At 42.3% G+C, this 26,222-nt stretch overlaps 2 protein-coding genes across 9 annotated transcripts in view; one reads left to right on the top strand and one right to left on the bottom strand.

The window, feature by feature from the left end:
- The window catches only part of LOC139165737 (E3 ubiquitin-protein ligase RNF170-like), a 31,097-nt gene extending 21,136 nt beyond the window's left edge, over positions 1-9,961 (top strand). The window contains exons 4-6 of the mRNA XM_070748976.1: positions 6,572-6,645; positions 8,357-8,464; positions 9,478-9,961. Of these exons, the coding sequence (XP_070605077.1) occupies positions 6,572-6,645; positions 8,357-8,464; positions 9,478-9,762 (467 nt within the window). The 3' untranslated portion in view covers positions 9,763-9,961. The remainder of the gene's footprint in view (positions 1-6,571; positions 6,646-8,356; positions 8,465-9,477) is intronic.
- A 2,567-nt stretch (positions 9,962-12,528) lies between these two features.
- The window catches only part of FGGY (FGGY carbohydrate kinase domain containing), a 239,001-nt gene continuing 225,307 nt past the window's right edge, over positions 12,529-26,222 (bottom strand). For 6 of the 8 annotated variants that reach the window (XM_070746020.1, XM_070746019.1, XM_070746021.1 and 3 more), the window contains 2 exons: positions 20,381-20,442; positions 12,529-13,519 (listed from right to left, as the gene is read on the bottom strand). In XM_070746020.1, the coding sequence (XP_070602121.1) occupies positions 13,429-13,519; positions 20,381-20,442 (153 nt within the window). In that variant the 3' untranslated portion in view covers positions 12,529-13,428. Of the gene's footprint in view, positions 13,520-20,380; positions 20,443-26,222 lie in introns of those variants that run through there. The other 2 variants (XM_070746024.1, XR_011558588.1) reach the window with 2 other exon arrangements.

The raw sequence follows: 26,222 nt of genomic DNA, 5'->3' as shown, positions 1-26,222 counted from the left end.
TTATCCCCAGTGGAATTGGGGATCCTTTAGTCCTATTTGCCTCTGAAATACATTCCCTCAACCATCGGCTGATAGTTTGAGAGGACACCTTGGTGCCCATGGTCCTAGTGGCAAAAGACACGAACAGGGCTTCTGATGTCCTAACAGGTTGAGTCCTCCTAACATAAATTTTTAGGGCTCGTCTCACGTCCAGTTTATGCCACCTTAATTCAGATGGGTGAGTCCCACGAGCACAGAAGTCCGGAAGTATGATATCCTGAGTCCTGTGAAAGGACGTGTTTACCTTTGGGATAAATGCCAGATCCAGTCTAAGAACTACTCTGTTTGGGTCAAAACAACAAAGGTCTGGTCTTATTGACAAAGCGGCTATCTCAGAGACCCTTCTGGCTGAAGTGATTGTGACCAGGAAGGCGGTCTTAAGAGTCAGCAACCTTAACGAGATCTGGCGTATGGGTTCAAAGGGAGGACCTGTCAGCGCGTGTAACACCAAGGGAAGGTCCCAAGAAGGAAAACGATGAATCACTGGTGGTTTAAGATTGGCCGCTCCTTTCAGGAAATCCCTGATCCAGGGATGTCTGGTAAGGGAACGGTAACTGTCTGTCGAAATAATGGTGGCCAGAGCGGCAACATGACGGCGTAAGGTATTAGGGGCAAGGCCCTTTTCTAGTCCTGCCTGCAGAAGGGTCAAAACCATGTGCGGTGGCGCCGTCTGAGGATCTATCTCCCATTGCTCACAGAATTTGTGGAAAGCAGCCCAAGTTGCCTGGTAGATTCGCCTTGTAGAAGGTCTACGGGCAGCCTGTATGGTGTCAATGACCGTGTCTGGTAAAGCTTGGCGTTTTAGATATTCCCGCTCAAGCGCCACACGGTTAGTTGCCACCATTGTGGCTCCGGGTGAGAGAAGGACCCCTGTGTTAGAGAGATCCGTTGGTCCGGTATTCTCCAGCTGGGTGACATCGATAGCTGCACTAGGTCCGCGAACCAGATGCGACGGGGCCAAAACGGGGCTATCAGCATCACCTCTGCTCTCTCCTCCAGGATCTTCCGTATCACCCTGGGAAGGATGGATAGAGGCGGGAACGCATATAGAAGACCCAGAGGCCATCGAAGGGTTAGGGCATCCACTCCTTCCGCGCCCAGGGTCGGATAAAGAGCGAAGAAACGAGGAAGTTGGGTGTTTAGGTTGATTGCAAACAAGTCTATCACCGGCTCCCCGAATCTCCTCACCGCCTCCTGAAAAATCTCGGGGTCCAGTCGCCATTCGCCCGGGTCGAGTGTCTGACGGCTGAGCCAGTCCGCCCACACATTCTCCACTCCGGAGATATGTTCTGCTGATAGCGAGGCCAGATTTGCCTCTGCCCATCTGAGGAGTGATGTCGATTCCTTCATTAATCTCCTTGACCGTGTTCCCCCCTGTCGGTTGATGTGGGAACGCGTGGAGACGTTGTCGGTCAGGATGCGTACATGATGACCCCGTACTAGATGAGCAAGGCTGTGGAGGGCCAATGAAACAGCCTTCAGTTCTAGGAAATTTATATTGATCTCTTGCAGGTCCTGAGGATCCCAGAGTCCCTGAACCATGTGTGAAGAGAGGTGTGCTCCCCACCCTATCAAACTGGCGTCCATTGTTATTGTAATAAGGTCCCTGTCCAGGAATATGGAGCCCCTGGTCAGTGAAGGGGACCTCCACCATTGTAGAGAGTTGCATACCCTGGTACTGAGGAGGACTCTCCTGTGAGAGTGACTGGTCTTTTGTCTCTGATATGGCAGCAGGAACCATTGGAGTGGGCGTAGATGGTGTCTCGCCCATGGCACTATATCGATGCATGAGACTAAAGTCCCTAGGATCTTTGACAAAAGGGCAAGAGTGGGGTATTGTTGAGGCCCCAGCTCCCCTATCAGAGTCCTGATTGTTCTTTGTCTTTCCTGGGACAGAAAAAGTATACCCAGGTTGGAGTCTATAGTGGTGCCCAGGTGGGCAAGGCGATTTGTAGGTGTTAGGTGACTCTTTGACCAGTTGACTGTAAAGCCATGGTCTTGTAGTGTCTGGATTGTCAGTTGTGAGTCTCTGTGTGCCTGTTCTCTGGTTCTTGACAGAATGACGATATCGTCGAGGTACGCCATCACGCGTACCGACTGGCGTCTGAGACTGGCCGTGAGGACGTCCAGTAATTTTGTGAACGTCCTGGGAGTGGAAGAAAGTCCAAAGGGCATCGCCTTGTATTGGAAATGCGTGCCGTCTAGGCAGAATCTCAGGAATTGCCTGTGATGCGGAAAGATGGGTACGTGTGAAGGTAGGCTTCCTTCAAGTCTATAGATGTCATAAAATTGTTTTGTCTTATGGAGGCCAGGATGGTTTTTAGTGAGTGCATTTTGAATCTCCTGTATTTCACATAGAGATTCAACTGTCGAAGATTGAGGATCATTCGCACTCCTCCTGAGGATTTTGGCACGAGAAAAATTGCCGAGTAAAATCCCTTGCCTTGATGAGTCAAGGGTACCTCCTCTATAGCCCCTATCTCTATGAGGTGCGACACCTCTCGGTATAGGAGTTTTCTCTTTTGTGGGTCTGACGGGATACGACAAGGTAGGAAGCGCTGGGGGGGAGGTCGAATGAATTCGATCCTCAGGCCCTGGGAAACCGTAGATGTCGCCCATGCGTCTGAGGATGTGGTTTCCCAGATGCCCGGGAAAAGCCGCAGCTTGCCGCCTACGGGGACATCGCTCTGAAAGTCACTTGTTTTTTCTAAAGCCCCTGTTGCCTCCTCTGAAGGGGCGGCGACCTTGGTACGATCTACCTCGGTCCGTCTGGTAGGACCTGTCCGACCTGAAGGATCCCTGGTTGAAGGAGCCCTGGAAGTACGGCCTCGTCGTCTGGGAGTTGGTCGAGGAGGGCTCTGCTCGAAAGGGCTGTTGTCGTTGATAGGGAGTGGAACGCCTATCCTGCCGGTCTGCTAGCCCTGGGCATCACCTTCTTTTTGTCCTTGTCCTCGATTAGGACATCATCAAGGACTTCCCCGAACAGCTTCTTTCCCTTGAACGAGGAGGAGGCAAGACTCCATTTGGATTTGACATCCGCCTGCCAGTTGCGGAGCCAAATGAGTCTGCGCGAGGCCACAGAGGAGGCCATTGCTCGTGATGCGAACTTTGCGGCGTTGACGGTGGCATCCACTGAAAACTCGGTGGCCGCCAACAATTTGTTGAGGTCCTGCCGAAGTCTTCCATCCTCTGGGTCAGCTCTGGCCTGGATTTCCTTAATCCAGAGGATCATGGCCCTGTTGAAAAATGAGGCAGCCGAAGCGGCTTGCACGGCCCAGGCCACCATCTGGTGGGTCCTGCAAGCCACGTTCTCCGCCCTTTTGTCCTCAGCCTTCAGGCCTTCCTGTGACTCAGAGGGCACTAGGGCATTCGATACCAGGCTCGTTACGGGCTTGTCCACAGCTGGGAATTCCAGCAACTCCTCCATCTGTTGGTCGAAGGTGTAAAATCTGCGGTCAAGATTGGAGGGTCCCTGGGCTGCCGCCTGGTTTTCCCATGGGCGCTGAATGGTCTCCAGGAACAGATGGGAAGATGGGATGTTCACTGTCTCCTGCTTAGGGAAGACGAACAGATCTCCTGCTGGCTGAGATGCCTCCGGAGGGACCGCCTGGCCACTCTCGCCAGCCTGATCGATGGTCAGCTTGGCCTTATTCAGGAGCACCTTGAAGAGTGAGGACTTGAACAGGCCCGTGTAGGTGGGTTGTTCTGGTGGCTGGTCATCCCCAGACAGGTCATCCTCAGCTGCGCTGAAGTCATCTCGGTAGGCATCCTCCTCATTCATGGATTCCATCAAGGACTGCGTGGCAGGAGCCGTCCAGGGGTCTCTAGACCTCATTGGAGGGAGTCCCACTGGAACCTGTTGGTGTTGTTGTGCCCCCGTGACAAGGCCCTGGTTATATGTGGCAGTGATCAGCTCTTGCAGGGCCTGGGGCATGCTCTGCCAAGAATCCTGGGTATTGCGAAGGCCTGCCGCCGTAGGGGTGAAGGTGGCTGTCTGCGCGTATTGCGAGGATTGCGAAGGGGGGTAGTTAGAAGGCCATCCCGCAGCTTGTCTCCCCAGGCCATAGGGCTCGGTCCTGGGTGGTAGCCAGGTCTGGCTCCCTCTCTCTAGGGACCAATCCCTCTCTGAGACTGAGATCGTTACCCCCGGGTAAAACATGGGGGGGGGGGAAATGGAGGGATTGGTAGGTAATTGCTGAGTGGGAGGTACAGCCGGCCCCGGTGCTCTCTGTGAAGCCTCCAGCTGTTTTTCAAGAGCTCTGATGCGCTTCTCTGCATCCCTTAATGAGGAGCTCTGCGCAGATTTTGACTTAGAGGCTTTTTCTTTGGGGGTACTAGGCTTGGAAGCGGTGGCCTCCTCCCCAACTGGTGCTGCCTGGTCGGCCATGCCCCAAAAAACTCACGATTTTAGAGTAATGTCTAAAAACTGTTGTATTGTCCACGGAGCACCTCGCGATCGAGGGCAGTCTCCAGAAATGAAAGCGAAAAGAGAGGGATTTCCCCCTCTGCGCCTGCGCGCCCTCCCTGCCAGCCTCAGCAAAGGCTGTGGCCGAGCACAGTTCCGAGCCGGCGACCTCACCAACATGGCCGCCGGCTGGTTTCCATAGCAACAGGGACAGCTTGGGTGAGATTCGGCAGCCGGGAGGCTCTGGACCTTCCCAAGATGGCCGCCGCTCGTTGCTGCGTCAATGCCCCAAGATGGCTGCCGGCTGTCACCATGGCAACTGGTTGCAACATTATAAGCGGGCGGGAAGCCGGTGATTCCCGCCCTCTGCGAGCCGCCTTGTTTTGTTTTTTTCCCCCAACATTTTTTTATTAATTTTCTTTAAAATAACATACAGACTTACAAACATTTAACATACAGTGTAGGGATGTATCATCCCTGCTCTTCTCAAAAGTATAAATGCAGATACAGAAAAAGGAATACATGATTGAATATCTAATTCAATGCTACTAATACAAAAAATATCTAATAGAAAAAATTGATATCATAAAAAAAACTTCTAGCTAGTTTCAAGTCAAAAAATCTTAAAGAGAAAAAAGAAAGCCTTGTAATGGCTCCAATTCTCTCTCTGAAGCCGATCCGCTGCTGGGGACGCGGATCGGCTTTCGCCTGCCTTCGTTGGGGGGGGGCAACGGCCTCCCCCGCGGGCCGCTGGTGAGAGGCGCCACCTCTCGGCCCCATGGTGTATTCGCCAGGGGGGGAAGGACCCCCCGAGGCGTCAACCACCTCCTCGTCCTCCGGGTGCCACCTCGGAGGTAGGCTACCTGGGCGCTCACTCCCGAACCCACAATGGCAGCTCTGCTGAGTCCTCTCTGTCTGCGTGGGTCTGAGCAGGGAGGAGCTGCAGGCAACTGGGTTAAACCCGCGGGAGGTTTTGAACCCAGGCCCGCCTGAGGTAAGATTCCCCCATCTGCATCTAAAAGAAAAGGAAAAAGAGAAAGGTGATTAGTGTAATACAAAGATAGGCAATAAAAACAATAATTTTGCAAGAGAAGTAACTCAGGAGTCCCTTTACTGCGACTGAGTTTTTTAGACTGGAGGGCTAAGGGGGGAGGCGGTGCCTGCCTAGTAATTATTTAAATTGAAACTCAGTCCTTACCAATCAGACTGAAGTATAACCCATCTTGGACTCTCCTTGCAAGTGCATTGGAGAACATATTATTTCAATCCTTCCAAAATACAAGCTTGAAGAATATACAAATATTTCAAGTTAATCTTCACATCCACACAGTGATCGATAGCAATAAACAAACTTCCCAATGAATTCTTACAAATTTCTCCCTGTGTCCACTTTTATATAATTTTAAGAAGGGAAGTACAAACAATACAAACAGGCTTTGGGCTAAGTAAACTTCACTCTGTATATTTAATTATATTTGGCATTAAAAGGTGCAAGAATGGAGCAAATAATTTATTGAAAATGTATTACCCAAAGCTTTAAATGCTTATACAGCAATTTTTTAAAAGGCATGATTGTTCTTTTCTATCATTTTTACATATTGCTATACATTTTCCAAAAGTCTAAAATTTCAACTTTATGTCAAACCATATGTCCAGGAAATGGCACAGAAGACTAATATTGAGCTATTATTTGTAATTACTAATAATGTTTCTTGGGGATGGTGGTGGTTAAAAAAAAGAATTGGAACAAACATGATTGAAAGATCCGATGTCATTTTGAAATGTCAGAATCCACAAATGCCCTGCCTTGAAAAAGGTTTGCTTTCCCATCCTTCAAATCTGCTACACAGGAAACAAGTGCAAAATTGGACCATTAAGTTTTTGAGCAATGTTTAATTCTGTTTTCAAATGTGCAAATGGATATCCATTTAATTACTGGCTCACATGGAGTTACATTTCAGTGTATTGAGCACCTCTCCTACTTTTCTTAAGTTTTTATTGCCATCTTGAACAAAGTAACTACTCTTTGCTACATTATGTAATATAGAAATCACATTTTAGTGTGGACAGCTACAAAGTTGGCTTATGTAACTTTTTGGTTTACAAAGACATGTCTTCCTTTCCTAGGTTACTGTCTAATTGAATACTGGAAACATGGATCTTGGCTGAGTGCAATCAATTGTCCACTTTGCAGGCAAAAAGTAAGAGTTTCCATCTTTTCTTTGAAGTTACAAAAGGAGGCAGAAAAACGCCAAGAATAGCCCTCTCATATTTCAGGTTTTCATTCCTTAATACAGATATCAGCATTTCTAATTTCATGCTTGTCAGATCAAAGAACTATCAATGATTAAACAGTGTACCAGCCATAGGCTTTGATTTTTTTTTTTAATGGTTGATTGTCTTCAAAGATCCATTTTAGTGTAGTGGTTAAAGTGCTGGCCTAGAATCCAGGAGACTGTGAGTTCTAGTCCCACCTTAGGTAGGAAAGCCAGCTGAGTGACTTTGGGTCAGTCTCTCTCTCAGCCCAGCTCACTTCACAGAATTGTTGTTGTGAGGAAGGAGTAATGTGCATGTTCAGTTATTTATAAAAACAATAAAGGCTGGATAAAAAACTAATAAATAAATTTGTTCTGTCTTATAATCCAGGGGTTCCCAACCCCTGGCTATGGCTTGCTCCCAGGCCGTAGCAGCTGTGCAAGCAGCGGGCAAACGGGTGAGCATACAAAACACAATTTGTGCAAGTTGTGGACTGGCACGTTTGCACGCAAAGCTCCATTGCACTGAATCACCCCCCCACCTCAACCGCTGCTGCCACTGCTGATCTGCAGACCCAGAAAGACGGGCTGTTATACTTCACTGAGCTTTACCTTCTAATTGTGTAGTAAAATGCACAATGGTCTCAGCATAAAGAAGCAAGTTTTCTAGGGAAGATCTTAACCTCAAAGGGTAAAGCACATGACCCAGAAATTCAAAAAATAGCAATCATGAAACGGCCTGCTCTGGGGTCCTGTTAGGATGTTGGCAGGTGGGGACCAAGTTGGCCTTTTCTGCCAATCTGCCCAGCCTTCAGAATATAATTTCCTCTGAAGTTAGACTAGCCTCAACCCTGCTGGATTTTCACATGGCCCTGAAATCCTGGTTATGTACCTGAGTCTTTTGTATAATCTGGGGATGTGTGATAGAGCCCATATCCAGACTGTGTTGATAGTTTCTTTCTTTCTTTCTTTCTTTCTTTCTTTCTTTCTTTCTTTCTTTCTTTCTTTCCTTCCTTTCCTTTCCTTTCCTTTCCATCCATTCATTCATTTTTCTATGCCGCCCCTCTCTGAAGACTCGGAGTGCTTTACAGCATATAAAAACAGTGATCTACAATAAAATTAATACAATTAACAAAAAAAATTACATGACTATCTAAAATCCTCAATAGATTAAAAGTCAGTCATAATGCTTAGTGGCTGCATGTTTTAATTTTTATATAGTATGCATTTATTCATTCATTTATTCATTCATTTGATTTTTATGCCGCCCTTCTCCTTAGACTCAGAGTGGCTTACAACATGTTAGCAAGAGCACTTTTTAAACAGAGCTAGGCTATTGACCCCACAATCCGGGTCCTCATTTTACCCACCTCGGAAGGATGGAAGGCTGAGTCAACCTTGAGCCGGTGATGAGATTTGAACCGCTGACCTTCAGATCTACAAGTCAGCTTCAGTGGCCTGCAGTACAGCACTCTACCTGCTGCGCCACCCCAGCTCAGTTTATCCCTTTTATTATAAACCATGTAGTGTCGTGTAGTGTGAAATGGGTGGCTATGTAAATCCATATAATTAATTAATTGGGTCTTTCTATCTAGCAGAAGACAAATCTATACCTTGGTTCTCAACATCTTGGTGTGGTTTTTTCTTTTTTTGCAAGGTTGTTGTTTTGTACACCTGTTCTGAAAACCAGCCTGACAAGAAAAACAAGCAAACTTTCTACGACATCAGAACTTACAACAAACGGTTCTCGGGACTCCCTCGGCCTGTAAGTGATAACACTTTCCACATCAACAAAATTGATCCCATTACGTTGACTTACATTGAGGACATTCCATGAGTGAAGTTGTGCTGGCTATTCCCCTAAGGAGAAGTTAGATTAAACAAATTGTGTTTTTTTTAAATGAGGCATTAAATAGGTGATACGGTCATGCCAAAGGAGGACAATCTTTTGGAGTGACCCCAAGTGAGGAGGATGAAAGAGTGTTTCCTAATTATTTTATTTATTATTTATTCATTTATTCAATTTTTAAATGCCGCCCTTATCCTTAGACTCAGGGCGGCTTACAACATGTTAGCAGTAGCACTTTTTAACAGAGCCAGCATATTGCCCCCACAATCCAGGTCTTCATTTTACCCACTTCGGAAGGATGGAAGGCTGAGTCAACCTTGAGATGGTGATGAGATTTGAACCGCTGACCCGCAGAACTACAGTCAGCTTTAGTGGCCTGCAGTACTGCACTTTACCTGCTGTGCCACCTTGGCTCTTGTTTATGCTGCTTTGTTCTGTTTTAATCCGTGGGCGTCCCTATAAAATTCCTTCCCCTAAAATTGGAATACAGTGGTCCCTCGATTTTTGTGGGTTCGAACTTCGTGAAATGGCTATACCACGGTTTTTCAAAAATATTAATTAAAAAATACTTTGCTGTTTTTTTCCCTATACCATGGTTTTTCCCGCCCGATGATGTCATACGTCATCACCAAACTTTCGTCCGCCTTTAATAAATATTTTTTTTAATAAACTTTAATAAATAAACATGATGAGTAATAATCTAAATGGTTGCTAAGGGAATGGGAAATTGCAGTTTAGGGGTTTAAAGTGTTAAGGGAAGGCTTGTGATACTGTCCATAGCCAAAAATAGTGTATTTACTTCCGCATCTCTACTTCGCGGAAATTCGACTTTCACGGGCAGTCTCGGAACACATCCCCCGTGAAAATCGAGGGAACACTGTAATTCAAATTAATAGTAGATTCCTAACTTATCCAATCTCTGTGCTTAGTTTATAGATCATCTTTACGACTTGCCACTTGTTCTCCTTGTTGTGCTAAGAGGAATCTTCACGCTAGCTGCCCTTGTGTGGATCTTTCTCTTCAGAGTTGTCGTCTGTTTTTTGGGAACTATCCTGTGCAGGACCTGCCCGCTTGAAGGGATGCCTGAACCCCTCTGTGGAATCTTGCAGACAGCTGATAACATAGCTGTCGTGATCTTACTTTTGATTAGCCTTATAAACATTTGCCCTCAAATGGAATCAGAAGGTAGAAACAGAACGATCTCTGGGGAATAAAGCATTATCTTGGCATCATTAAGGGAGGGAACGGCATTGTTTTTGAAAAGTCAAAATTAATCAGCCATGATACGTTTATAATGTGCTGATAGTGAGTTTAAAAAAGTGATTAAGAGCTAATGTGTTGCATTGAAGTGTAAGCAAACAATAGAGAATATATTGGCTGGATGCTCTTATGCTAATAAAGGACTTAAAACCAGTGAGATCTCGGAGTCTTTAAACAGGCATTGCTGCTGTTTTAAGAATACATTTTAGAGCATCTTGGGGAAGACTGATTTATTTATTTATTTATTTGTTTATTTATTTATTGTTAGAGTTGGGAGGGACCATGCGGGTCAAGTCCAACCCCCTGCCTAAGCAGGAACCCTATAGCATCCCAGCCAAATGGCAGTCCAATTTCCTCTTAAAAATGTCCAGAGTATTGGAGTTCACAATGTCCGCTGGTAGGTTGTTCCACTGGTTGATCGTTCTGACCGTCAGGAAGTTCTTCCTTATTTCCAGGTTGAATCTCTCCTTGGTCTGCTTCCAGCTGTTGTTCCTCGTCCTGCCCTCCAGTGCCCTGGAGAATAAAGTGATCCCCTCCTCTCTGTGGCAACGCCTCGTATACCTGTAGACTGCTATCATGTCCGCTCTGGCCCTCCAGTCTTAGTTTCTAGACCCCTGATCATTTTGGTTGCTCTTTTTTGCACCTTCTCCAGAGTTTCAATGTCTTTTTTGAAGTGTGGTGACCAGAACTGAACACAGTACTCCAGGTGTGGTCTGATATATCCCTGATTACCGTAGGACATTGATGCTGAAAGTTAAGGAGTGGGCAAAAGAATTAGGAAGTAGAAGGTACTGAGAAAATGAGGAAGTGGAAGTACTGAATAAAGTTTATGTCTAAGTCTAGATGTGAGTAGAGTCGAACAGAACAGAACAATAGAATAGAATTGGAAGAGACTTGGAGGTATTCTAGTCAACCTCCAGCTCAGGCAGAAAATCCTATACTGTTTTAGATAAATGGTTGTCCAATCTCTTCTTACAAACTTCCAGTGTTAGAGCATTCACAACTTCTGGAGGCAAGTTGTTCCACTGATTAATTGTTCTAACCATCAGGAAATTTCTCCTTAGTTTTCATAAGAATCGTAGGATTGTGTGACTACAGTATAAATAAAATAGATGGTTAATGAAAAACACTCTAAGAACACTTCACACATAGCAGTACAAACATTTTACGTCAAGACTCTTGTAGCATCATTTTATAACACAAGCTTTTATACATTAGTTATAGAACAGAATAACAGAGTTGGAAGGGACCTTGGAGGTCTTCTAGTCCAACCCCCTGCTTAGGCAGGAACTCTCGACCGCTTCAGACAAATGGTTATCCAACATCTTCTTTAAAATGTCCAGTGTTGGAGCATTCATAACTTCTGGAAGCAAGTAATTAATTGCTCTGTCAGGAAATTTCTCCTTAGTTATAAGTTGCTTCTTTCCTTGATTAGTTTCCACCCATTGCCTCTTGTTCTACCCTCAGGTGCTTTGGAGAATAATTTGACTCCCTCTTCCTTATGGCAGCCCCTGAGATATTGTAACACTGCTATCATATCTCCCCTAGACTTTCTTTTCATTAAACTAGACATGCCCAGTCCCTGCAACTGTTCTTCATATGTTTTAGCCTCTTTATGATAAAACTACAGTATGTTTATCTAAATATAACTGCTGAAAAAAATAAAGGGAACACTCAAATAACACATTCTAGATCTGAATGAATGAAATTTTCTCATTGAATACTTTCTTCTGTACAAAGTTGAATGTGCACAACAGCATGTGAAATTGATTGTCAATCAGTGTTGCTTCCTAAGTGGACAGTTTGATTTCACAGAAGTTTGATTTACTTGGAGTTATATTGTGTTGTTTAAGCGTTCCCTTTATTTTTTTTGAGCAGTGTATTATATATATATATACATCTATGCATATATTTATTCTTTATAATGTTCCGAGAGTTGCATTATTTTTTTTATATCCATACTTACTCTTTTTTCAATAACATTGTAACTTTGAATAGTCACTAAATGAACCATCATAAGCTTAGGACTACCTGTACTGTTAACCTAGAAAACCCAAGCAAGAAAGGCTAGTTTTGAGAAATAGTATTTGCAAGGAAACATAAAATAGTTGGATAACTCTCAGGCAGTCATTATCTATCTTTCCTGTTCATCAGCCAATTCTGATAGAATTTTACTTCATTTTATCCCAAGCTGGTGCTATAAACTGAAATAAATTTTGGACTGTTCAGTGTATTAGAAACAAGTGTAAGATATTATAGCAGTTAGACATATACCACTTAACAGTGCTTTACAGCCTTCTCTTAGTGGTTTTAGAGTCAGCATATTGCCCCCAACAATTTGGGTCCACATTTTACTTGGAAGGATGGACGGATAATCAACCTTGAGCCTGGTGAAATTTGAACTGTTAAATTGTAGGCAGCTGGCAGGCAGCAGAAATTGCTTGCAGTACTGCATTCTAACCAGTGTGCCATCATAGCTCTTATCCAAATACTGAATTATTTTTTGTGGTAGGAGATTGAAGGGAGAAAAAAGGTTAACAGACCATAAAAAAACCCCACATTATCTAGGTAAGAATAATGAGAAATCCAGGAGATTATGAACTGGAAATGGAGAAATTCTCTGATGTTCTTCTAAACTTTTTTTATCTCATAGAATTTTGAATAATTGAACAAATTTCAGATTAAACTGATTCAGTTAAAATAACTGAATTGAAAGATTAGAAAAAATTATAAATGATCTTTATTAATTTTGATAAGAACAATAACTGCAATATTACAGAGCCAAACCTTGAACAAACTATGCATTTATTAAACTCAAAAATCAAGGACATTAGATAGAAACTCAAACAGATTCTGCCTTAATACCCTGGATATAAAAAAGATGGATAGGAAAACATAACCAGATTTTTAACATGTTACTCTAGCAAAAATCAAGATCCTCCAATATTCTTATATAACAAGAGTCCAACATGTTGTATCCTGACTTAGTCTACATTAAAGAATTGATAAATGAGTTTTAAGATATATTTAAAATTACACTGATAAGGAATTGAAAGAAATATGGTGTAAAATTTTATCTAGCCACTCTGTTCTGCAGCAAACAACAAGAGGTATGTCTTCTTAACTCTTGGTTCTCATGTCACATTATGACTCTTGATTTTATTACTGGAAACAATAAGCAACAAGAATTAAATCTTTCTCCAATTTAGTTTTTGACATTAAATAGAAAGCCTGACTAATGAAGGCACATTTACTGTATAATTTTGACATTCTCTTTCCCAAGCTTCAGTTTATTTTATTTTCAAATTTTAAAAGTATGCATTTTGCATATTTTATCTATATATTCATTTTTATACACTTTTGTATAATACACATATGTTGTAAGCTTTTAAAAAGTTTAGGCAACTCTGAAAAAAAAGAATGTTGAATGATAGCTGCAGTTCTGGTTCAAGAAATGTAGATTTGACAAGTTTGTACCATGATATCGCCTTAATAAAATACATCTCTATTCATATTCAATAGGCTACTATTTTTAATACAATGTTTCCCATTAATGTAAATGGCTAACCAAGAAAGTCAAAGAAATCAATCTGTCCTCTAATATGAAAAATAATTCTTCTTTATGCTGTCTGTGCATTCTGCATGATGGATTTATATTTTCTTTGATCTTCCGCAAGTTTTAGAAAAACTTGGTATTTCTTGTCATAAAATCTATGGAAAAAGCATAAAGCAGAACAAGTTAAAGGATTTGACAATATTTATAACCTAAATACCAAGAAAAATGCAATAGGCCCTTTCTATGCTAAGCTCAGTGAAACAAACAAGATCTACTGACAATATAACTGTGATGCTGCTCTAATTTAGTTACCATATTTTTCTTATCCAAAATTCAGATAGCAATATTTTAAACATTAAATAGGAGACATTTATTTTGCAGAGTAAGACATTCATTTATTGGTACTGGTATTTTTTGTGTGTTTTCTGACATTTTTATGTGCTCAGAACGCTCCGACATTACTGCTCTCTGTCGCATCTGGGCACTGACTACACGCTCGCGGCAACATCAGCTGATGTCAGTTACATAAGGTTCATGATTGGAGGAAACCTGTTAGCTTGTTTCTGCAAATGGAGGTTTCCCTCGTTAAAGTGTTTTTAGGTATTGGATTTGTACTGTTTTTGTTGTGAGCCACTCCGAATCTGCGGAGAGGGACAACATACAAATCTAATAAATAAATAAAATAAATAAATAAAGCTAGTTTGCAGAGATAAGATATCGGCAGTTTCACAACCATGGTTCTCCCGTATATAAGGCATACCCATTTTTAGATAAATATTCTAAATAAAAAGCATTGCCTTATACACAGAAAAATACGGTAAATAGGGACTCCCTGCCTGAAGTTTTTTACAAATTGCAATAACGGAAAACCAGAAAATACTATTTAATTTGCTTGAGGGCCTTGGTAATATGTCCAATTCCATTTCATTTCCTACTTCAGACTATAAAAAGGGGAGAGAAGGATTTTAGCAACTGCTGGACAGGAGACTTGCAAAGGAATATGAAACTAGCCATTTATTAATTGAGGCACTACAGCAAAATTCTCTCCCCCCTACTTTTCTGAAACAATGTAAAATTCTATAGCAACACTAGAAAAAAGTAATGTAAAAGGAGGCTGCCAGGAATTTTGCAGTAATTAAATGACCATCAGAGATAAGCTGTTTCCACTGTCATTGTATTTATTTAGAGGTTTCAAGGACAATGTCTGAAGTATGCCCATTGTCATTCTATAGTAAGTAAATGTTTGTTTTTTATGTTACAATGTCCTACAATATCCCTTTGTCCTTTCAAGCATTGAGTTTGAACCCCACCATGGTCAATGTAAACACAGAGATGGAACTTGGCTCCACAATTACAATGTTATCTTGAATTTTTAAACTCCACCCTCCACCCACTGCTGATGTCCCTGATTCAAGGTGTTTGATTGTAAACCAGCAAAATGGTCACATTCCTCTAACAAATTATAAACGTATTCAATCTTATGTAGTAGATTCCGTATTTATTTCAATGGTTCTAATATTTAGACTCTTATTTATTTATTTATTTATTTATTTATTTATTTATTTATTTATTTGCTTGCTTGCTTGCTTGCTTATTTATTTATTAGATTTGTATTATATTTCTTACTATTAGAGTCATGCATACAGTATTTCTATTATGAGTGATAGACAGAAGTGAGCTAGGAATTGGTTAATCAAGAGGCTGAACTATAATTGAGCTGCTTAAAATCTAGGCCAGGGGTAGGCAAAGTTGGCTCTTCTATGACATGTGGACTTCAATTCCCAGAATTCCTGAGCTAGCATGATTGGCTCAGGAATTCTGGAAGTTCACAAGCCATAGAAGAGCCAATTTTGCCTAACTCTGATCTAGGCCATTAATTCTACATCTTTACATAACAGGTTCTTGTATTTGCTATCTACTCATGCAAAGTGATATTACACTACCTGCATTTATTGGGGTTAACAACCCCAAATATCACAAGGATTGTTTTCTTGCAGGTTATCATATTTCCAGAGAGTATCTGATGTGTTTTAAGAATTCTTCTTTCAAAACAGCAGCCAGTATAGTTGCTATCAAATATCCATTGCATTCAGTGGGAAACTTAATCCAAATGCATTAGGGTTGTGCCGCTTTCTAAAAATAGAAGTATGTGCTGGGACCAATGTGTAAACAAGGGAAGAATCTTTGACGATTTCAAAACCAGAGCGTATTGGTTCAAATAGTCTAATCTAGGTCCATCCCTTCATGACCTTTTATCTCCTGGTGGCTAATGACCTAGCTTCTTTTGATGTTCCAACTACAAAAGGAAATTTGTCAGGGTGTCCTGACTGGTAGGAGATTTAAAGCGACAGGAATCTGAATGCATCACAGTACTGGAATTCTCCATGTGTTGAAAAGTTGTTTCACTGTCACTTTTTCTGAGTCATCTTAAATCTAGACACATTTTGCCAGAGTTCGTTTTGTGTTCACATTCTTGTTTAAATCTGTAAGAAGATTAAAGTCTTCGCTGCCAATAGCAAAGTAAAAATAGGAGAATTTTATTGTAGATTTTGCATGTAAAACTGTCAATGAACCTGCAGGTGGCACCAATGCACTTCTTCAGTAAGTTTCCCTACTGCTTAATATTTGAAGGGACTTTTTTTGAGCCTAAAATAATTTCACTTAAGAAACTTCATGAAAGGATCATTCTCACGGTGTGTTCTGCCATCTTGTCAGAGGCTGGTAACCCACTTCAGGTTCAATCCTCTGCTTTCCATGTAAGCTGAAAGCGAGAAATATTCTGTGCTCCCAGGGAGGTTCTGATATTTTGAACCACGCATCTTTCATCCTGCCACCGCTGAATGTATAAACGCAGGGGGCACTCAGCTCAAAAATACAAAGACCACAAAAAGGGATGACAAGGATTAAGTTCTTTCTTTGAAAATATGTGATATTCCTTGTTGTGAATTTCTGGTGTTTAAGGGTCCTAGTGGGAGTCCAGATTCGTTTCTTGGGATAGGTTTTTCTCCTAGGCAAAACCAAAGAGTTTGTTGAACCTCGGCAGGAGGGAAGGAGAATCTAGTCCAGTTTTTAGAAAAACAGTGGAATGAATCCCTTCTACCCAGGAAACCAAGCATGTTAAATAAACAATATATCAGCAGAATTGTTATGTCCTGAGAAGCTGGGAAGTTTCCACTCCAGTCCAACAAGGAAGTGGAGCAGGGAAATATTTATTTATTTGTTTGTTTGTTTATTTTAATTTATTTGATTGATTGATTGATTGATTGATTGATTGATTAAAACTAAGTAAACTAGTCTAAAATCCCTAATTCCTTGTGTGTCCAATCACACTTGGCCAATAAAAAATTATATTCTATAAAAAATTTATTGTACCTAATTATATTAAAAATCAACCATACTCATTCAGAAACAACCATACCTAACATTCGTCGGCCAGGGGGCTAAGGTCTAATTGCCCCAAGCCTGGTGGCATAAATGAGTCTTATAAATGAGGGGCACCCGAGGTGGTCAAGATGAAGGCACTGGCATGGGGCTATATGGACAAACACATAGAGGACTGGGTCGCAGGGTGTATGCCATGCCAGGAATCTAGAGCTTTTCCCCCCCAAGGTCCCCTGTCTACAAGTGGAAACAACCCAGGGCCCCTTGGTCACACATACACATGGATTTCACAGGCCCATTTCATGGGCAAACATTTCTAACATTTCTAGGGCAGTGGCCTAGCCAAATGCACAGTTAGGGCCGCCAAGGAGATCTTAGGCAGGACCAGTCTGGGAGATTGGCAGGCCCACATAGACAAACTCTTAACAGCACAACACATAACCCTTAGTACAGCCAGAGGGAAAATCCCTGCAGAATTTCTAATGGGCTGGAAACTCCGGTCTGTCCTCGACAGGTTACACCCAAGTTACTCAAATGAGAAGGAAAGTTTCAATACAGTGAATATAAAAACATTTGAAATAAACAATTCAGTAAACAATTTAGGTACCGTTGACTAAACAATGTTGTTTGGCAGGTCCCAGGGGAAGAGCCTTCTCTGTGGCGGCCCCGACTCTCTGGAACCAGCTCCCCCTGGAGATTAGAACTGCCCCCACCCTCCTTGCCTTCCGTAAACTACTTAAAACCTACCTTTGCCGCCAGGCATGGGGGAATTGAGATATCTCCCCCAAGCCTATACAATTTATGTATGGTATGTTTGTATGTATGTCTGATTAATAATGGGGTTTTTAAAATGTTTTTAAATTATTAGATTTGTTATGAATTGTTCTATTGCTGTTGTGAGCCGCCCCGAGTCTACGGAGAGGGGCGGCATACAAATCTAATAAATAATAAAAATAATAATAATATGAAAGAAACTTTGGTTTCCTGTGGCTACCTGGGAAAATCCTGGAAATAATAAGCCAAAAATCATACTTAATAGACCTGGGGGATGGCAGAACCTGGCAGCACCATGTGGACCAACTACCATTAAACGCCAACTGAGAAACAGGCTCACCCCCATCCCCAACAATGTTCTCCCTACACCTACAATTAATTCCTGAGAGCTGGTACACTTATATTTTGATCCGGAGGCTCCACGCAGTGACAACGAGGAGTCCAGCTCAGCCGAATCCAACATGTTGGATGAGCTGTTCCAGAAGGTTTCAGAGAGGGAGACACAGAGAGAAAACATGTTCTCTCCAGCCGCAGCCAATGCCCCAACTCAACTGCACAGATCAATTAGAGCAGTTGAGCGTCCTACATATTTATATGATTATGTATGCTAATTTAGGCACTGAACTAAAGGGGAAGGGATGTTATGTCCTGAGAAGCTGGGAAGTTTTCACTCCAGTCCGGCAAGGAAGTGGAGCAGAGAAATTCTGATTGGCTCCTCCCCAAAAGGGCTCCGTATTTAAACCCCTGCCAATTATAACCAATAAAGAGCTGAAGTCTCACTGCCAGTCTCCTGCTTCTTAAGTATCTGAGCTCAACAACAATAATTTAAAAAGTCACAGAAAGGAAAGTGTCTGGATTTCTCTTCAGAAGTTTTGGTTTACTAATTTCACTAGTTATGATGAGGACAGAAGCTCTAAACAGTTTGTAAACACAGCCTGTTAACATTGCTGAAGTGTAGCAAAGCCCAGACCTCTAAAAACTTTAAAAAGTAGAAATTTCCCATCCTGGAAAGAAAAATGCTAGTGAATGCCATCATCCTTGCAAACGTTCTCCTTGGTGGAGCAAGGCCTTGGGCTTCTGAGTATGGTGGGAGGCTTGTGCTTTATTACATCTCACAAGTCCAGAAGTCCAGAAGATGTGGGCCCTCTCCCAATGCTCTGCTTGATAAACCTGTGTGTTCACTGTACAAGCACAACTGAGACAGTCGGGATTGTGGTGTGGGACAAAGCAGTCACACAGTACCTCACTTAATGACCATTTTAGTGAATGAGTGAGATTCCAGTTATGATCGTAAGTGGAGGACTACCTCTATGTGAGTGGACAGATTTTTTTTCTAGCATCAATAGATATCAGATAGTGATTTGAAGAACAGGGCTTGGCCAGCCAGTACTAAATGAAAGTGAAGAAGAGACAAATAGCAAAGCAGAGTTGTCTCCTGATATTCCATTAACTCTTGTGGGCCAGGAGCAGAAAAAAGAAAGAAGGAGGGTGATGTGTTCACAATAAGCACTTTAAAAAACAATACATGGTAAGTCCAAACTCCAATACGCCGTAATTCATGTGGCTCCACATGAATACGTAAATCCCAGCAATATTTTCCAGTGAAAATGAAAAATAGAGATTTGGAGCAGAGAGGGAATAACTTGTTTACTTATTGTCTGTCTTTCTGAATTTGTCTACTTGCTGCAACACAGATATTGTTAAACGCTGGTGAAATAATGTATTTATTTATTTTATTTATTTATTGGATTTGTATGCCGCCCCTCTCCGCAGACTCAGGGCGGCTCACAACAGTAATAAAAACAGCATGTAAATGCAATATTAAAACAGCTAAAAAACCCTTATTTGTAAAACCAAACATACATACACACACGCATACCATGCATAAATTGTAAAGCCCTAGGGGGAAAAAATATCTCAGTTCCCCCATGCCTGACGGCAGAGGTGGGTTTTAAGGAGCTTACGAAAGGCAAGGAGGGTGGGGGCAATTCTAATCTCCGGGGGGAGTTGGTTCCAGAGGGTCGGGGCCGCCACAGAGAAGGGGCCCCGCCAAATGATATTGTTTTGTTGACGGGAGAAGGCCCACTCTGTGGGACCTAACCGGTCGCTGGGATTCGTGCGGCAGGAGGCGGTCTCGTAGATACCCTGGTCCGGTGCCATGAAGGGCTTTATAGGTAATGACCAACACTTTAAATTGTGACTGGAATTAAATTAAAGTGCAAGAGAACCAGCTTCCTTTACTCCATATAAAGCTCTATTACCACCTCACATTAGAATGGAAAAATACACATGGCTTTTCTAGTATGTGCTGTTCACCTGATATATTGAGCCAGGGTGGGGCAGCAGGTAAGAGTGCTGTGGGCCACTGAAGCTGACTGTAGATCAGCAGTTCAAATCTCATCACCGGCTCAAGGTTGACTCAGCCTTCCATCCTTCCGAGGTGGGTAAAATGAGGACCCGGATTGTGGGGGCAATAGGCTGGCTCTGTTAAAAAGTGCTACTGCTAACATGTTGTAAGCCGCCCTGAGTCTAAGGAGAAGGGTGGCATAAAAATAAATAAATAAATAAATAAATAAATAAATCAAACAAACAATCAATCAATCAATCAATCAAACAAACAAACAAACAAACAAACAAACAAACAATATTCAGAATAACATATACCTTGGTTTTATTATCTTTTTAAAAGCATATTAGACATCAGGTTGCAATTTTTTGGCCACATGTTACTAAGTTGTTTTTTTTTAAATGGATACTTAAGAACAAAGATAACATGGATAAAAATTCATTTCCCAGCATAAATAGCTTTATGCAATTTTATAACTGTCTAACAAACAAAACTCACTGCAAAATCCTATTACCTTTTATCCTTGTGGTTTGGCAGCACAATCTGGCCAATTTTCTCCATTTTCTCCATAGCATCCTGTTCAAAGATCAACAGAATACAAATTTGCCTGTTTCAGTTTAACATTCTTGGTTTTTTTTTTAAAAAGCCATAGATGTTTGAGAAATTAAACAGACCACTGACGAGCCTAGACAAGAGCATGTGAAATATGGTTTTTCCCACTCTACAATGGCAAACAGACTACTCAAGTAAGCCAAATATTTTGGAACCGTGAAGTAATCTGATTTTTTTTTTACACTGAAACCCCCCCCCCCAAACATAGGGGCTAATTTAGAATTTGAATAAAATGTGTTGTGAAAATTATTAAAAATAAATAAAGGCTTCTCTATCCATATGACTTTGATAATTTGGAAAATCGTTTTTTTTTTAATATCTTCACTTTAATCAAATTAAAATACATTTGGCCAAGTTGCACTGAAAACAGATTTGGGTTAGGTTTGATTAATTCCTTCTGCTGATTTCAGTTCAAGACTTATGGACTAATTTGTGGCATACACACATGAAACTCTTTGTTTTTCAAGAGCTGGACTGCTACTATCCTCTGTTAAAGTGTCATGAATCCTTTCTCTGCCAAGTGAATGAGGTAATAGTAGTTTTCAAATATATTATGTTGTTTTAACAAATTAATATGCGGAACGCACTGGGAATAAGTGGATTATATCACTATCTCAGAGGTGGGTTCCTCCCGGTTTGGACCGGTTCTACAGAACCTGTAGTAACTTGTTGGCCTGGGTTGCTAGAACCAGCAGTGACCCAGGCCTGCCATGCCCCTGAGCTGGTTCTCCCAGTGGTGCCATAGGTACTGCCATCTGTTTTTTAAGTACTGTGCATGCATTCGCAAGCAAAGTGTGCGCCCCCCCTGGCACATCCTTGAACGAACCAGCAGATAAGAAAACCAGAACCCACCCCTGCTCTATCTGCTCCAATCAACACTGTCATCAATGATTATAGAAAATGCAGTCCAAACCAAATTACAGGTCCAGTTTCTTCATGCCTATTGGACTGTCTACTCCCATAAAATCTACTTTAGATTCACAGATCTTCAGTGGGGCACCTTTGCTAGTTATGCCCTGGATGAGTTTTACATTGATGGCCAGTACTACTTTTTTCCACCAGAGTACTAATTTCTTGTGAAAATAATTACCAGGTTGAGGCTTTTCCTACCCTAATTATAACTTAGAGATAGAACCAAAATGTTTCTTTTTACTAAGGCCTTTAAGAGACATTTTAATAATGAACCCACCACTTTTTCTTATTTACATATTTTCAAATCACCCAAGTGTCATTTGGGAATGCATCATATACACATTTGTAAAAGGAAACAAAAAGTTATAAAAGAGATCAAAACAAGAAAAATGGTCAAGCAAAACCTGGACATTTCCCCCCTTACAAACTGGGCCACCAAAATGGTGGGCATTTGTGAAAGCTGCATGCACGCGTGGGCAAAACCATCCCATCTCTCCTTTTTAACCACTACTACTCTTGCCACATCTGCTGGCCCACCAAGATGAAAAGATTGGGGAACACTGATCTAGACTAGTCCCTGGTTCTGCGGGGAGCCCCAGGCCTGGTCTCAGAAGCAAACCTTGAGGGATTTCCAGGATATTAAAAGGGATGGAGCCATCCTCGAATACAGTTCATCTGTTTGGAACCCATATCGCATCTCACATTAACACCCTTGAAAAAGTCCAAAAATACTTCACCAGAAGAGCTCTTCACTCCTCCACTCGAAACAGAATACCCTACGAGACTAGACTTTCAATCCTGGCCCTAGAAAGCTTAGAACTAAGACGCCTTAAACAAGATCTAAGTATTGCCCACAAGATCATAGGCTGCAATGTCCTGCCTGTCGGCGACTACTTCAGCTTCAACCACAACAACACAAGAGCACACAACAGATTTAAACTTAATATTAACCGCTCCAAGCTTGACTGTAAAAAATATGACTTCAGTAACTGAGTGGTCGAAGCATGGAACTCATTACCGGACTCCATAGTGTCATCCCCAAACCCCCAACACTTTACCCTTAGATTATCTACGGTTGACCTATCCAGATTCCTAAGAGGTCAGTAAGGGGCGAGTACAAGTGCACTAGAGTGCCTTCCATCCCCTGTCCTATTGCTCTCCTATATCTCCTATACCTTTCTTCTATCCCTATATCTCTTCTTCTATTATTTCATTGATATGTTCTATTACTACATTAGTCCCTCACCTATCGCTGGTGTTACGTTCCAGACCTGGCCGCGATAGGTGAAATCCGCGATGGGGAATTTATCGACTGATAGTACTTATTTAAGTATTTATATTGTAATTGTTTGGTAAGTTTTCATTGTTTTAAGTGTTTATAAACCCTTCCCACACAGTATTTATTTTAGATACAGTATTTAAATACAGTATTTACAATTTTAGATTTTTTTTTTTTTGAAAAACCTGCCGGTCGAGTTCGGCGGGCAGTTTAAATCTGCCGATCGGCTTCCTCAGAAACCCACGATGAAGTGAAGCCGCAGTAGGTGAAGCGCGGTATAGCGAGGGACTACTGTATACCTTCTTTTCTATTATTTCTTAGATATATTTTACTATGAGTATCTCCTCTATAACCTTCATCATGTATTTTACTATGTGTATATAGATATACAGTGATCCCCCGATCGTTGCGAGGGTTCCGTTCCAGGACCCCCCGCAACGAGCGGGTTTTCGCGAAGTAGCGCTGCGGAAGTAAAAACACCATCTGCGCATGTGCAGATGGTGTTTTTACTTCCGCAGCGCTAGCGAGGAGCCGAAGATTGGGGGCGGCGCGGGTGTTTTAAAACGTCGCCGCCGACATGGGGGGCTCGCTAGCACCCCCCCAACCCGGGTTGGGGGTTCGGGGGGTGCTAGTGAGCCCCCCATGTCGGCGGCGACGTTTTAAAACACCCGCGCCGCTTTTCAATGAGTCCCGAAGACAAACGTCAAACTTCCGCATTTGTCTTCGGGACTCATTGGAAAGCGGCGCGGGTGTTTTAAAATGTCGCCGCCAACATGGGGGGCTCGCTAGCACCCCCCCGAACCCCCAACCCGGGTTTGGGGGGGTGCTAGCGAGCCCCCCATGTCGGCGGCGACGTTTTAAAACACCCGCGCTGCTTCGCAGCTGTCTCCTGAAGCCGAACGCGGAAGTTAGCGTTCGGCTTCAGGAGACAGCTGCGAAGCGGCGCGCGTGTTTTAAAACGTCGCAGCCGGCCTGGGGGGGCTTTCCAGCAACCCCCGAGCCCGGGTTGGGGGCTCGGGGGTTGCTGGAAAGCCCCCCCCAGGCCGGCTCTGATCGTTTTAAAACAGGCGCGCCGTTCTCCGCTGACTCCTGGTGAACTTCCCGGGCGAAGGGCGAAGGGCAGGCGAGCGGGTGCTGGTGGGGGCTTCGCCCTCCCGCCAGTAAGAGGGGGAAGACCCAGGGAAGCCGCCCAGCAGCTGATCTGCCCGGCGCCATCTACGCATGCGTGCCCATAGAAAAAAAGGGCACGCATGCGCAGATGGTGTTTTGACTCCCGGGTTCAAAAATCACAAATTACCCTGTTCGCAATGGTCGGGGACGCAATAACCGGGGGATCACTGTATACCCACTAAAACCCTCATTGTGTATTGGACAAAATAAATAAATAAATAAAATGAATAATCTAATTTGGGGAGGAAGAATGTTCCATAGGGCGGGCACCACCTTAGACAAGACACATCTCTTGGGACACACCAAATGTAGTCCCTTAGCCGATAAAAACAGCAGCCTTCTTTCCCATATATAGTGGAATGAGCTGATTATAACCAGGGAAGAGCTTCTCCTTCAGATAGCTCAGCCCCATGCCAGGAGGCAGAGCTTTAAAGATCAAAACCAATACCTTGAATTGGACCTGAAGGCAAACTGGCAACCAATGTAGCTCACAGAGTAGAAATGTGATGTGCATTGTTCAATGGCCATGCCACTGCATTTTGTACCAGCTGAAGCTTCTGCATACTCTTCAAGGGCAGCCCAGTGTGTCCCAGTTTGTGTTTAACTGACTTCCGGTCTTTTATTAGAACTCAGTATGTTTTTCATTCTATATTATATATTGAAAAGCAAGCACTTCTACAGTGATTTGGTTACATCCACGTGACACATATGTTGCATATATGAAATGGTGAAGCGTCAGTGGCTTGTCTGATTGTGTGTTATGATGAAGGTTTTAATTAGAATGTTAGTTTGTTTCATATTAATAGGAAATAATGTCGATGGATATAGTACCCATATCCAGCAATACAAAAAATGGAGTTCCTACAAGATGTATTACTGTATCACATGTCCTGCACACAATAGATACTATCTCAGAGTCAAACAATGAAGCCATCTCAACAATTCTCTATTTCTCTGATATTTGCAAGCCTATTGACATAACCCCATTTTGCGGGAATTCTGGATGGCTACTAAGGATGTGACCAATCTCACTTGGGCTCTAATTCGCTGGAAGTCTAATTAAGGATCATAATTATTTTGCAGATATTTGGAAGTAGCAAATTACAAGGTTTAGGGCTAACAAGCCTACTTGTCCTCTTTCTTTAGCATATATATAGAGGGAACGTATGAAAGAAACCAGTATTACAATAATTCAGTTTCTACTGAGATATTCACATTCTGCCTCTCTATGTCTAGGCTGTTTGTTGTGTAATTGCTTTCACAATATCATGAAGAGTGCTCAATCTGGCATGAGTATATGAGAGAACTGACTTTGCAGAAATGTTCACAAACATTTTGCATAAAAGGGGCAAGTGACTAATCCAACCCACAATTAAGTACATTAAACCAAATGTCTTAATTTGCTTAAGGCTTAACACTTTCATATGTTGTGGTCATTATTCATTCTTAAAGCAGTTATATTTTACTTATTTAATACACTAAGTAGGTTGCTTAAGTAGGTGATATATTTCTACTTCCTCAAATTGTTTGGTTTATAGCCCATGCTTCCTTCAGGAGCGTCAGTCAGTGTCTGTAACCCTCCCTCCTCCAAATATCTCCCAGTATAATTACTGTGTACTTTGGAGTAGCGAGCTTCTATGGCTGAGGCTAGATCAAAATCAGAATATCCTTTTTATCAGTCCACTTTAACTGATGCATTGTAACCAGAAGATTTCATTACTTTCTGTCAGTTACAAAGACTCATTTTAGGGTAAGGCATTTGAGAGAGAGGAAAAATCAGGAAGCTAGTAGCACCTTTTCCAACCTACACATCTTATTAAAAGGAATATGTTTTATTAAGCTGCAGATCATCAGATACAAAAATGCTACAGTAAATTAACAATGTTCCCCACCTACAACATGAGTGGAGTGGGTGTTATCTGGGCAGTTGGGCCAAAAGAGAGACCTGTTGGCACAAGGCTAGTAGTAAACTTCCATGTCTTAATGGACTTAAACCTGGATCTCCCTGATGGCTTTCCATCACCTTAAAAACTATAGAACGTTTCATTCATGAGATAGTAGCATTGCAATATCTCAGGAATTGCCACAAAGAATAGGTGGGAACCCACCTATTATTCTCCAAAGCACCTGAAGGCAGGACAAAAAGAAATCGATGTAAACTAATCAAGGAGAAAAGCAACCTGGAACTAAACAAATTTCCCGACAGTACAATTAATCAGTGGAACATCTTACTTCCAGAAGTTGTGGATGTTCTAACACTGGAAGTTTTTAAGAGACTGGACAATCATTTGTCTAAAGTGGTATAGAGTTTCCTGCCTGAGCAGGAGATTGGACTAGAAGATCTCCAAGGTCCATTCACTCCACCTGCCCATACACACACACA

Source organism: Erythrolamprus reginae, chromosome 3, assembly GCF_031021105.1.
Source record: "Erythrolamprus reginae isolate rEryReg1 chromosome 3, rEryReg1.hap1, whole genome shotgun sequence".
NCBI lineage: Eukaryota > Metazoa > Chordata > Lepidosauria > Squamata > Dipsadidae > Erythrolamprus > Erythrolamprus reginae.
This window is presented reverse-complemented; position numbering and strand designations above follow the sequence as displayed.